Raw genomic sequence first — 15,044 nt, 5'->3', positions numbered from 1 at the left:
TAAAAGCAGGTGAAGGAGAAAGGGAAAGAAGGCTGGATAGAAGCATCCTACATTGCCATGTAGTCTAATGCAGGCTGTACAAAGCAGACAGGAGTCAAAACCACCCTCAGAAGAGACCTGTCTCCCAGGAACTGGTGTGCCTTAGTATTTCTGCTATAATTGGCTGGAAGCAGCTGGTGAGAGATGTGGCCTCAGCGCAAATGCAAGATGGAGTTCAAAGCCAGCAGCTGAAACTAATTGGTCAGTTATGCTCCCTGTGCCTGGAGGTTCAGTCAGGCCCATTTCCATGGCTGCCACACCATGCTAGAAAGCTTCTTGGAGAAGGGTTGCTTTCTGTTTTGTTTTGTTTCCTGTTTACCCACCTGGGGACACTGAACTCCTATAAAGCCTTACCATCTTTGATGTCATCCACCAAATCTCAGTAGAATGGGGAGTGTGTGGTAAATGAATACATATCTTCTCTCCTCTCTCCTCCTTCCACTTGGACAAGATGCCTCCTTTATCACATTTTCTCTGACTAAAAAACACCTGAGTGCTCAAAGCCTTGATTCTGGACCGATTCCTCTTTAGGACTTTGGTTATAATACATTTATATGGATTATTATGTTTACCAAACGTAGACTAAAAAAAATCCTGTGTAAGGTCTATTTTGAACAGGATGTATAGCTATAAAAACCTGAATTGGTGTTTTTATCCACTAAAACATTAAGCACCTCTATGTCAAGCATAGTATCATGGTACAAAAATGAACCAGTGATGTGTGTGAGAACATGGGCCCCTTCCCAAGCTCCAACTCCTCCTCCCACCCTGTGGGAATATGATGAAGTCCATCCATCTCTAAGTGAACTGTGAGACCTTGGGAACCTAGCCAGCTCCTAGGTCAAAAAAATGGCCAAACAGAAACTGTTCTTGTATGTGAGCCCGGGTTGTAAACAGCTTGCATTTTGATCTCACACAGCTTGCAGGGGACCACGTTCCCCCACTTGCATGCCCTGTATGCTTTGTTCTCTTATTCCATACCACCCTGTACTGGGAAGGCCTGTTTCAGAAAACAGAGCTGGCCTCCCCCAATGTGCATGTCCTAATAAACTCACCTCTCTGTCAGTCCTCCGGGTTATTTCTTTGGAATCAGCAAGCCATTTGCTTGAGGTTTCCTTGGACCTCGGCTGGCTTCTGCGTAACAAGTGATTTGTGAGTTTAACTGATGAATAATTGTGGTAGACTTTGGGGTCTAGGGGCTGTTCTTAGATGTCTTAGATGATTTAGAGCAGGGAAAACTGGCTTAGTGTGTAAGTTAAAGGAGGTGGTTTGGAGGTATAGGCAAAGGATTATTTGGTTTATATATGAAGGGTGGCTCACTGACAAGTTGTTTACTGTCTAGAAATTAACTAATCCTGGGAGGGGCAGTTTCTCTCCAGCCAGCAAGATCCCCCAAAGATGTCAAACATTATAAAATACATAAAACTTAAAAATACCCCAATCTAATCAGGAGGAAAACAACCCTTTCGATTATCTGTCTCCATTAAGTTAATAAACAGTAGAGAAGCAGAAGGCAGGTTCAGCCCTTTTCCCTGTCATTCCATATAATACAGGTGATTTTTTAAAAGGTTGATTTTAGAGAGAGAGAGGAAAGGAGGGAGGGAGGGGAAGGAAAAGAGAGAGAGAGAGAGAGAGAGAGAGAGAGAGAGACGGAGACCGAAGCATTGATTTGTTGTTCCACTTATTTATGCATTCATTGGTTGAGTTTTCTTGTATGCACCCTAACCAAGGATCAAATCTGCAACCTTGGCGTATTGGGACGACACTCAAAACAACTGAGCTATCTGGCCAGGGCCAAATAAAGGTGACTTTTTATTTTATTTTATTTTATTTTATTTTATTTTATTTTATTTTATTTTATTTTATTTTATTTTAGCGGGAGGGAGGAAGAGAGAGAGAACAATGATGTGAGAGAACATTGCCATCCACATGACCCCAACTGGGGCCAGGGACAAACTGAAACCAAGGTATGTGCCCTTGACCGGAACCAAACCTGGGACTCTCTGGTCCATGGGCTGATGCTCTAACTGCTGAGCCAAACTGGCCAGGGCACAGGTGACTTTTTAAAGAGAATATTTAAAGTACAAGAGGCTCCTATTCTTTACCCACTGTCCATGGTTTTCTAAATATAAGCAATTCTTCCAGTTACTTTATGAACATACCAATAAATATACACATATATTAATATGTATTTCTCCCATCCCTTTCCCCCACAACCACTTGGATATATTTAAAATAAAACAGAACAACAAATTTTTGGTAAACAAAATTTAATACAACCATATAGTCAAGTAATAATGGTTAAAAGACATTTTATTCGATACAACTTTTAAAAAATACTATGCACAAAGTATATTTAAACAAAACATATAAGTATTAATGTGCTACAACTGAATTGAGAACAAAGAAGTAGAAAGACTTTTTTCTCTCTTTCCACTGTGAACACTCTAGATCCTCTAACTAAAGGCAAATGACATTTGGCCGCCACAGGTCTATACAAGTTCTAAAGCATATTATACTTTTGTTCAACTCTGTAATTGTGTTGTCTCAGATAACTCCAGAAACTCTCAACAAATATTTATATAAAGAAACCATGGGAGGGGTGATGGGAAAGGGAGGAGTGAACTTTTCTAAGAAAGTTAATTGGAAAATGTCTGCAGAGGGAAAGGTACGTAATAAAACAAAAATAAGATTTACTTTTTGACATTAGATGTAGATATTGCAAATGATGTTTACAAGGGCTTATTAATCAATGCAAGATTGATGTTTTTTTCTGAATATCTTAAAAAGCACCTTGGTATCAGAACAAAACAACAACAAAAAAACCTCAAACAAACCACAAAATATAATAAAACTTCAAACACCCAACAACCTTTCTTAGCATTCTCATTCAGCCAAGCAACCACACAGTTGGTGCTAATTTAAAAATTTAAGAAGGACTGAAATGAAAAAAATAAATTTAAGAGATTTACTTACTGTATAGGAAGCAAATATGAAATTTTTCTAAGGTAAGCTTCAGATTGAAAAAAAGTTGAAATAGCACTGCAGAACTTAAGGCACAAATTCAGATGCAGTTATTTTTAAAACATTAAAATTCTTTTCTTTGGAACAATATATAAAATAAGTTATGACTACTGCTGTGTTAAAAATTATTTATGATGACCAACTTTAGCACTAAGCAAATTTAATATCTAGGCAATCACACAAAATGTAAAACATTCATGTAAAACATTTAAAAATGTTTGAAGTATGATGAAAATGTCTCTGGAATTCTCAATGCACACTCCTGGCTCAAGTGGTTTCTGGTGCCTAGCATTAGATATGACAATAAGTATAGCTAGCTAGTCAAACCTACAGCCTTAAAAGTCAACCAAATTGCCCCATTCTGGTTACATGATATGGTGAATATAATCCATTTAACTAAAAAGAATAATGGGATGAGTTGATGTAAACCTGGTTTAATGTACAACAAATTCTAATAAGGCCAAAATTATGTTGAGATTAACTGGTGTCTTGAGTTTACTAAAATAAAGGCAGTCCATAGGAAGCCTTGGATAGACATTATCTTATCATGTGGCACCACATAAATAGCAATCTTTCCTCTTTGAAAATACAGTCTGGAGTAGATGTCTTTTCCACATATATATTTCAAGACACAGCAGGCACACACAAACAACTCGACCCCTCTCTTTTCGTGTATGGGCTCTCACAGCAATTAAAAAAAAAATCTATTGCCATATCCAGACAACAGGAAAAAAACCAAACACACCTGGCTTGCATATTGACAAAAGTAGGATAATTGAACCTTTGTCTTTCCTGAGTTTCAAAAAGAGTATTTGACAGTGGAGTTACATAAAAATTCATATTCACCAAGAAAAAATGTATCAGTCCACAGAACATTCTCATCTTCCTGAATATAAAAGAACAAATGTTCAACCACTGTAATGTGTGAAGCCCCTTTATCAAATTAAATTTACTCTAGAATCATGAGCTGAAGGTTACTTAGTTGTGGCACTTTAACCGCCCCTCACCCCAAATAAGCAAAAATGATAACTTAATACCCTCCCTGAGTGTTTACATCATTTTTCTTAACACCTGGTTTAAATGAAGTAAATACCTACATTTCAATCATTTGAAAAAAAAAAAAAAGTTTACTTAAAATCCAATAGGCTACCATTTCATACCTGTGCAGTAAAGTCAGTGGGAAGATTAGAGTAGAAAAGGAAGGTCTTCTGTAGTAAAAATTAGACCACTCTACTGTTCACTCACATATAAGAACACATAGAAAAGAATTAAAATTCATAAAAAAACAAACTATTCTTCTGTTGATCCACAAAACATACCCTTCAATTCCCTTTCCCACTAAGTGGGTTTAGCAAACGCATCTCCACTTCAAATTTGTTTTCTGACCTTGTAAAACCGTATGTATTATATAGATTTGGACTGTATACAAGTCATTGTACTAATACTCATGATGTACTTTCAAATGTAAAAAAGTATTCTAGAAATGCCCAAATAAAAAATCTTATGAAATGTAACTTAATAAGGTCAATTAATTTTAAACTTATGTGCTTTTCTTCTGATCATTACAAACTGATACAATTTTTGGTGTTTGTATATATATGTGTACCCGACCACACGATCTATCTACATACATACATACACACATTAAACCAAAGGCTTATATGAGCATTACCTATCGAAAGAAAATCTACCAACTATGTGATGACAGTATGAATATAATCTGACACCAATTTGGTTGATACATGTTTTGATATACTAATTATATCCTAAAATTCTTTTTTTATTTTATCAATGCTAATACTATTATTTGCCAAGATTCAGTAAATGAAGATAAATAATTAAAGGAAATAAAAATATCATTTGGGTAACTTTAAAAATAGTTTTTAAATTTTCTAGTATTCAAGCTAAGTTCTTGGTGCCCTACTTAATTTATGTTGTTTTAAATTATGTAGAGAAAAAAAAATTAAACAATATTGGTATGAGGGCTATGTTTAAACAAATGCTGTTCTATTAAATTTCATTTCACATTATTACAATAAACACATGGATATTAAAAATAAATGAATAATAAAATACAATAGTTAATATACTTTTGCAATCGACAAAAGTACCAGAATACAGTTACCTTGAGAAAATACTTTTTATGTGAAATGTCTGTACTTATGATTGGGCATGGTCTTACAAACATGAAGTAATAAGTATCATTTGTATAATCCTCAGCATTTACACTTTTCTCATACATTATCTCATTTACTGCAAAGAATTTCTGAACTAAATAGGTTCCATTATCTACACAGAAGGTATAATGCAAAAGTAGATGTTTACTCAAAAATTAAAACAAGTATCCTAATAGTACATACAACTGTCTTTCAAGTTAAAATGACAGAAAATTGTTTTCTAAATTACTCTGATAATTATCACAAAAAGGTATATATATCATTAAAAATTATGATTTGAAAGGCAAAAAGTCCCTATAAATTTGTAAGTTTTTTAGTGTTTTCTTCAGAATTCAGATTCCAGCTAAGCATTCAAGTTGATGCTATTTGAAATCTATTACCATTTTAGCATAAAAAATAGTTTATTAATGTCAAGTTTAAAAAAAATTGATTGAGTTTGGAGAGAGAAGGGAGAGAGAGAAATACTGATTTTTTGTTCCACTTATCCATGCATTCATTGGTTGATTCTTTCATGTGCCCTGACCAGGGATCAAACCTGCAACCTTGTTGTATCAGGACAATGCTCTAACCAACTGAGCCACACAGCCAAGGTCTCAATGTCAAGTTTTTATTACTATCTTGGTTTTAATAGAAATGTGGTGATACTATAATCACATATTTGTGTCATCTCTCTCCTATGACAAGGAGTATTTTAATTACAATGTAAGATGACAACAGTGCCTGGGAAGGTGAAATATAGCAGGCTACCTGGGACATCCCTAAAATATTATAAATTATATCAATTCACCCTGAAATAACAACAGTCATTTTTGCTGTACAGTCCATTTGCCTTAGAAAGAAATTTAAATTCATCTCTGAAAACTAGTAAGCTTTATAAACTGGACTTGAAAAATCTAGACAAAGGCAATTTGTTATAGAGAAGCTTGAGAATGTTGACCGATAGTTTACACAACAGTACCAAATGAAAGATTTCTCTTAGAAGACTGCAACTACTGCTGTTAGTTTATTTGGATAGTTACTTTAAAAGAAAAATGGACCCACTGAGTTAGGTGGTCCCTGGCTTATCCTTTCAAGGCAACTTAATAGTAGAGACTCCCAAGATTTTTGGCTGTTCACATGAAAGTAGGATAACCAGGGAAGAGGTCCTCACCCAAAGCACCATATTAATGAGGTCAAACCCTACTGGGCTAGGGCGAAAATCTGTCCCTGCTTTTCACAAGATAGTATTGCAAAATGGATTTCAACTCCTTTGCCAGGTTTAAGAAAAGGCTTCCTTAGAGGCTTTAGAGATGATACATAAATACTTTGAGAGCCACAGTGTGTCATTTTCCCTTCAATGGATCTTAAATAATTTTTTCTTAGAAATTAACCTGTCATTTTAATGGCATCTACTTTTCTATCTCATACCCAACCTCTTCTCAAAAATATGTTTAATATAAGACAGTGATTCTAAGAATGAAGTCATAATTCAGTATTTTACTCAAATTGCTGTTATTACATTTTTATCAATCACAGACAAAAAAAAAACAAACAAACACTTTGCAATAAAATTAATCAGTTTGGATACATTTTTAGTGACAAAGATTTTTAAAACTAATTTTTCCTCAGAGTGCATTCTAAGCATTACGTGATTCAACCTAAATGAAGCCTTTGTCATGCAATTTTCTATATACACATATGACAAAATAAGGAATATACAGTCTTGCAGATAAACATACGTAAATGAAGAGACCATTCACAAATTCCTAAAAGGTATACAGACAGACATTATTTCCTATTCCACATAGGTTTCTCACAAACATTTACAAAGGTACATTTTCAAAGTCCAAGGAACACCGCTATTACCTTCAACAACCACCAAAACCCTTTTTGTTTTCCAATTAATGGAAAGGCTTTATTACAGTTTGAAAGATGAGTATTTGGGGGAGAAAGGCAACAATTATTTTTACTTTTTGTGCATATGGCACAAAGGAGATACGCCAAGTTCCCACTCTGGAGCTTTTAAAGCCTCTCTCTTGGATTGGTGTGGCTTCTTGGATGAAGTATCCTGGCTTTAGAGCTTAAAGCATTTCTCATTGTATCTATGGATAGTCACACAGCCATGATAGGACACTGGCCTGGGCATTGCAGCTACCCCTGTGATGATGCTCGTTGCAGGATCGTAACAGAGAATAGTGTCTGTGGCTTCTCCATTTTCCCGTCTTCCACCCAGGATATATATTTTACCATTACACACAGACATACCACAGTTTTCCTGTTTCACCAAATACATAAAAAAAAAAAAATTAATTGTTGACAGTAAGAGATTTGGTAGCAAGGTAAAAAGTAAAATAAGACATGCTTTAACAAGTCAATAAAAGGAGACATGAAATAAGCTACCTTTGGCCTACCTCCTGCTCTATGTGTGAGTGCTAATTTTACATGGGTGAAGTGGGTGTTAAGATAAAATATGTTAGTAATTGGGGCCAAGTTGTGGGGGATGAAGTGAGAGTGGAGGACTGAGAGAAGGGTTTTAACTTAATGATAATTGAAAGAAACATCTTTGAAGAGCTTGGCTCGCTTCTCTTATTAAAGGAAGGTTCTTCTTCTTTTTTTCTATCCTCACCCGAGGACATTTTTCCCTTTTTTGTTCAGATAGAGTGGGAGGTAGAGAGAGAGAGAGAAACATCGACGTGAAAGGGACACATTGAGGGGCTGCCACCTGCACGACCTAACCAGGGCTGGGGACAAACTGTAACCGAGGTACATGCCCTTAGCGGGAACCGAACCTGGGTCTCTCTGGACTGCAGGCCAACGCTCTAACACTGAGCCAAACCGGCCAGGGCTAAAGAAAGGTTCTTTATTATAGAAAGTGGCTATGATATGATCAAGGATGAGGAACATCATTATTCATTACCCACAAGTTAAATGAATGACAGGAAGACTTATAATGAAATTAACCACGCACTGTTATAAGGGGCCTTGGCTGGGACATAGAAACTCCCCAAATAACATTTTACAGAACATAATGGGGTTCTTAGCTAAACTATACTCTTCTCTGTCAATAATATAATTATTATATAAAACAAATATTCTTGCAAGGATGACAGTGATTCTTCAAAGAAAGAAATTATACTAAAATTGTCTCACTGTTGCATGAAACTGGTTATGCTGCAGGTTGAATATTCTTCTATTTACATTTTACTTTAATTGGTAAAGTTACTGCATGTTAGTATCCTATTTCCACATAACCAACAAGGAGATGGATTCTACCAATGAGAGCAATAAACATTTTTCACTTGACCAGATCTGTTGCACATATACAAATTTTGCTCTTGCAGGAAAAAATGAAATCTTGGTGGACTTATATAATAGAAGATAGTATCTTTAGATCTAAAAGAATTAGTGAGTACTTAAAAATACCTACATTAAAGTTCATATATACTCAGAACGACTTGACTGTTTATCATTAGCAAATGACAAACTTTCATCCAGAATACCTTATCCATGAATTAATTGTACCAATTATGTGCCAAACTATAACATTTTTCATCTAATATACAATGACCTCTTTCTATAAATTCTAAAAGATCTCAATACAATAAAAACATCATCCTTAATTTCCAAGTACAAGCTATGTCACATTGTTAAACCTTATAGTCACTTTGATGATGATACTTAAACTATATAGTTATAGGATCTTATTATTATTATCACTTCAGATAATGCTCAGAATTAAATGAAGCAAGCAACCTTGAAAAAGTTATTCTTTCATATCAGGAAATTATTTGTACCAGATATACAGTTTGTTTCACTGTATAAAAATTATAAGAGTAATGGCAGCTAGTACGAACAATAATTTATCAATTCATGAAGTTATTTTTTAAGGCTAAAATAAAACACAATCCTAATAGTGTAAAAAAATCCCACAACCCTCTCCTTAATTGTTATTTTTTTATAATGCTTAAATTTAAATGTCAGCAACAAAGAAAAATAATCAGATTTCTTTTCATTTATTATTCTAAACTTTAATGATACTTTAAATACCTGGTCTAATGAAGATAAAATCATCAATGACTTAAAACAAAATCTCACACTTTTTAAAAAAAGATGTCTGATAAAAATTAATGTGCAAAAGTGTTTAAAATAGCAACCTGTGGCTTTTAGGAATTATGCAAAGTCGAGAAGCATGAAAATGATGAGACAAAGGCTCAGTCCATTTGGACTACAAAAAAAAAAAAATGCTAAGTTTTTCAGCTCTTTTTTATAATTCAGGATTTTAAGCATTTAAGAAAATGTAGCCTTGAGCTCAAATAATTGTCTACCATGAAATTAGGTGATTTATCTTTTTTCATTGATGAGCATTAAAAGGGTAGGCAAACACTTACAGATGGTTCAAAATTTGCCTCTCAATAATGTATAGATAGATAATACTTAGAAGTACTAGAAGAATGGACCAGGGAAAAGAGATAATCCCAGATATCTCAGTATTTTCTGCTTCAAGAGATTTGATATAGAATAGTAGTCTTGAACTCACATGATTTTGTCTTTGTTATAATAGATTTAATACATTACTGATCTAAATTTTCCCCCCTGAAATTTCTGAGGTCAATGTAATTCATTGTTTAACCACAGAAAATGTGTCATATGTATCCTGTTGTTTTTTCTCAATCATTTAGTTAAGAAAATAATCAGTATATGCCCTGCATTATGCTAGATGCTGATAATTATCTTCCTAAGGTCTGGTATCATTATGGGTTCGGTCCCCAGTCAGGGAGCTTGAGGGAGGCAACTGACCGATGTTTCTCTCTCACATCTCCATCTCTCTCTCCCCCTTCCTCTCGCTCTAAAAATGAATTTTAAAAATCCAATACTTAAAAAAAAAGACTGCCTTATAATTAGGTCCCTCTATTGCTTCACTCTATCATTTGTTTACTTATTTAATGAATATTTACTGAGCACCAATAAATGCAAGATACATAAAAGATGAGTTAAAAAAAAATAGTATCCTCAAGAAGACTGAATTTCAGTATAGAAATAAACATTTATACCCATAAGGGAATATATGACTGCCATATGAGAGGTGTAAATGCAGAGTGACAGATCAGAAAAAAAACAAAACAAAACAGGTCAGTTCTGAACGAGATAACCTCAGTCTGTTTTCATTATGAAGTGGTCTGAAAGATGAGTGAAATTACAAGCAGACAAGGCAGTAAAGGCATGAGGGGCTAAGAGAACAGTATGAACCAAGGCAGGAACACATAAGTTCTATATGGTGAATGCAAGTAACAGATTCTAATACAATTGGGGTATAGTTACAGAAGGTGAAGCTGAAAAGGCAAGCAGAGGTCAGCCAACAGAAGGCCTAAAAGGAAGTGGGAAAACCCTGGATTTTATTCAGTAGGTTTCTAATCACAGGAGAGACATAATTACATTTGCTGGAAAATAACTGGTGACAAAATGGGTTAGAGAAAAAAGACATTAGAGAAAGGAACACTAGATCATTATTGTTTTTTATTGTTGTTAATCCTCACCTGAGGATATTTTCCCATTAATTCTTAGATAGAGTAGGATGGGGAGAGAAAGAAACACCAATATGAGAGAGACATATCAATTGGCTGCCTCCCACACAACCCCGATCAGGGCAGGGGATCAAGTCTGTAATCCAGGTAGGTGCCCTTGGCTAAGAATCAAACCCGAGACCCTTTGGTCTGAGGGCCAATGCGCTTAACCACGAGTCAAACCGGCTAGGGCAATTATTCCTGTTTTAGTTTAGATAAGAATTGTAAGACCTTGAATAAAAACAAGAATAATAGGAATGGAAAAGAATAGGAGAAACTCTGAAGTCACAGAACTGATAGGCTAGATTGATTCAATATAAAAGAAAGTGAGGAAAAACCTAAGAAATTAAGTTTCTAGCTTTTAAATTCCTTGGAATTTCCTGAGTGATAGGAGTGTCTTTCATTCTAACGAGGTGCCTCTTGGTGGGCTCCTGGATGGGGGTTGGTTATCAGAAAGACAAAGCTATGATTAGAAGCTTGGAATTTTCAGGTCCATGCCCCATTCTCTGGAGGGGGAAGTGAGCTGGAAATTGAGTTAATAATTGGTTATGCCTACATGATCCCCAAAGTATGAGATTTAGAGAGTGTTCAGGTTGTTGAACACATCCGTGTGCTGGGAGGGTGGCACACCTCAACTGCACAAGGCAGAAGCTCCTGTGCTTGGGACCCTTCTGGACCCCACTCCATATACCTCTTCATCTAGCTGTTCATTTGTACCCTTTATAACATACCTTATACATAAAAAACCGGAAAACATAAATGAGTATTTTCCTGAGTTCTATGAGCTGTTCAAGCAAATTATCAAACCTAATACCAATTTATAGCTTGTAGGTCAGAAATAGCGGGGACAACCTGGAACTTGTGATTGGCATTTGACGCAGAGGCAGTGTAGTGGAACCGAGCCCTTAACTTGTGGAATCTAACACTTACTCTGGGTAGATAGTGTCAGAAAGGAACTGAATTGTAGGATGATACCAGACTGTGAAGAAGTAACTAGGGTGGGAAAAATTCACATATCTGGTGTCACATATCTGTTGTTAGAAGTATTCTGAGTACAAGGGAGAAACAGTTTTTTTTTTTTAATCCTCACCCGAGGACATTTTTCCATTTTTTGTTCAGAGTGTATGTGTGGAGGGGAGAGAAACATTGATGTGATCGAGTGGCTGCTTCCTACATGACCCAGCCAGGGCCGGGGACAAACTGCAACCGAGGTACGTGCCCTTAGCGAGACCAGAAACCTGGTCTCTCTGGTCCACAGGCCAACGCTCTAACGGCTGAGCCAAACCAGCCAGGGCAAAACAGAGTTTTCCCATTCACTAGGTTGTGTGGAAATAGAACTAGGTTGTGTTGAGGAAGAACACTCATGGAAAATATCAAATAAGCAGCCAGAAAATTGAGTCCAGAGCACAGGAGAGAGGCTTTAATGGAGATAAAGACTTGAAGTCATCAGTATTGGGCAGATGAGCTCGTTCAAGGATTGAGTATAAATTGTGAAAAGGGCAGTTGAAAGAGGCTCAAGGAAAACCCATACTTAAAGGTTGGGTAGAAAAAATAAGAGAATATGAATGAGAGTGAGAGATCATTAGTAATGGCCTTTGATAGTACAAGATCTCTAGAGCAATATAGGTAGAATCAGATTTCTAGCATCAGAACCATCATGCATTTTGGTGGTAGAAGAAAGAAGAGTAGAACTATGAAACAAAAGACTGAGGGAAGGCCTTCTTTGGAAGCAGCGGTGGAGGGGAATAGGAAGATATAGACCAGAGTATGTGGATGAAGAACCTGAGCACAGCCATTTTCTTTATAATAAATAAAAAACAAACTAGCTTCTAACTACGGAAAGAAAAAAACAGATTGAGAGCACTTCTTATCTTTTAAAATATGCAAGAGAGAGTGATAAGGACTAGAGCAGGATTCTGAAAGAGGTCAAACCAGCTCAATTCCAATAGCTACTTCACCATGGGATGATAAAAAGTTATTTCAATAGAACAATTCCTGGGGAGGAATTCAAAACAGGTATACCATATGATTTATATGAAATAGTTCAAGCATACATGAAATATTTTAATAGTGGAATTCTAGTATATTCATAATTATCACGTACTTAGTCTCTCCTAGATTCATTTTTCTTTAAAATTTTTATGTTATTACCTGCCGGCTGAATGTATTCTGTACATGCATCCAGTAATCTTCAACTGGATCGTAACAGTATATTGCCTTGGTCAGTCCACCAGCAACATAGATCAGGTTGTTTAAGGATACAGCTGTGATACACCTCTTGGCAATTGGGATAGCTGCACGAAGTAGCCAAGAATTGGTTTCTGGATCATAAGATTGAACCTAATAATATATAGAAATATTTAATTAAAAATTCTAAACAAAAATGTAAATTTGCTTAATAAAAAGTCTATCAAGATACAGAAATATGATTAAAAGTCAAATCCAATTAATTCACAGAATTTATGGAGGTTAGCTTTGATAGTGAACTGTCTGAATTATGAAATTCTGAAAAGAAATGTAAATTTATTGTCAAGCAGAATAAAGTAACAGGGATTGCTTCCAAGAAGAATGATTACCAAGACTGCTTTAGTTATTTTCATTAACTGAACAGTTTAGATTTTTAAAAAAATTGTGTTATAAAGCATGACTATGCTTTAATCTGAACATAATTTCTCTACACTTTTAGGACACCTTTCTTCAAAAGAACACAATTCAGTATACTTTGAATAATCACAAATTCTGAATTAATGAATTTCAAATATGTAATTTTCAACCACATTGTATAAAGTTAATTTAGAAAGGAAAAAACTGACAAAATTCAGTTAACTGTTTTAACCAATCAGGCAATAGATACTTGTTTCCAGAATAGACTTGATATTTCCTGAGATGTCAGGATGGCATAGGTTCTTTTGTCCTAGGAGTTCAAGGAAATGCAGCAACTTTGAACCATCCTCTATTTACATTATAGAGGCTTCCTTTCCTCATCTTTGTTCTCAAAAATACTATTAAAGTATGCAGAAAATGACCCAGTTGGAAGCAGTATAATTAGTTACTTTGTTAATTCATTTCCCAACTGTGTTTTGTGTGAATAATTTTTCGATTCTGTTGACTACAGCAGTAAAAGGTTTAAAATAATTTATTTAGTACAAGATCTCAACAATGAGATCAGTCTCATTTAAAAGAGACTGAATCATGCTTTTTACAGCTAATTGTGATATATCAGAAATCTCACTTTACTAATTGGAAATTCAATATTTTCCCTCAAAAGTATCAAGTACCAAGTCTTAAAAGGCATCTCACACTAACGGACCTCGCTAACTCCTTGATAAGTGTTCCGTATTTCTTTTCTTGTACATATCATCGATAATTTCTATAAGAGAACATGGCTTACCTTATCAGAACAAGTATTATCATCAGGTCCTCCACCAATCACAAACAACTTGCCTACACAGCTAGTCACAGCAGGAGAACTCACTGCTTCCTTAAGGGGGGCAACTTCAGTCCATCGATTTGAAAATGAATCGTAACATTCTACGCTGCTAAGTCTGTTCTGCCCATCATAGCCTCCAACAACATATACCTAAAATACATGGGGGGGAAAATCTTAATTATCAAAAGCCTGAATTCTGAACTAGCTGGCCAAAGAATTAAGTGATCCCTTCCCTCTAAAGGGCACTTGATAATTGCAATTGCAATATATTTAGCTTAGCTTCTGAAACTTAAAACAAATTATCACCCTCTTACCACCGCTAAGGAGTCTTTAGACATTTTTTTCATAACAGCCCCCTCCAATGAAATTTTAATACCACAGATAATTATATATCTGTTTATGTACTTTGTGTATATCAGTTTTATACATGAAACTACAGTTTTTTTCACCCCCAAGACCAAATATTCACCTCCTTAGAGATGATACTGCTTGAGCTGAGAATTACATGATTTAGCTTAAATGCTCACACTCATGAGTAATGAAAATATTAGATTATGGTAAAGTAATAAAGCTACGAAACTAAAATATCAGGTAAGAATTACTAGATTGAGATCTTTGGAGGCAGGGCCTATCTTGTTCTTCATTTTAGTCTCTACAAGTGCCTAGAAAAGTACCTGACTCATAATGAACTTCATTCTATACATTCAAAGGGTTTTATTTTCACAAATATTAGAAAGATAAGGCAGATTAATGTCTTCATATGACAGGTGATCTAATCAACAAGCCATTTATTAAATGACTTATATGCAGAATAGTCTATTCAACATCATGAGA

At 35.2% G+C, this 15,044-nt stretch overlaps 1 protein-coding gene across 1 annotated transcript in view; it reads right to left on the bottom strand.

The window, feature by feature from the left end:
* Positions 1-7,117: 7,117 nt before the first annotated feature.
* Positions 7,118-15,044, bottom strand: part of KLHL24 (kelch like family member 24) — a 37,076-nt gene continuing 29,149 nt past the window's right edge. The window contains exons 6-8 of the mRNA XM_036243081.1: positions 14,172-14,360; positions 12,932-13,120; positions 7,118-7,494 (exon numbers count right to left, since the gene is read on the bottom strand). Coding sequence (XP_036098974.1) covers positions 7,294-7,494; positions 12,932-13,120; positions 14,172-14,360 — 579 coding nt within the window. The 3' untranslated portion in view covers positions 7,118-7,293. The remainder of the gene's footprint in view (positions 7,495-12,931; positions 13,121-14,171; positions 14,361-15,044) is intronic.

Source organism: Molossus molossus, unplaced genomic scaffold (genome assembly GCF_014108415.1).
Source record: "Molossus molossus isolate mMolMol1 unplaced genomic scaffold, mMolMol1.p scaffold_m16_p_5, whole genome shotgun sequence".
NCBI classification, from domain to species: Eukaryota; Metazoa; Chordata; class Mammalia; order Chiroptera; family Molossidae; genus Molossus; species Molossus molossus.
This window is presented reverse-complemented; position numbering and strand designations above follow the sequence as displayed.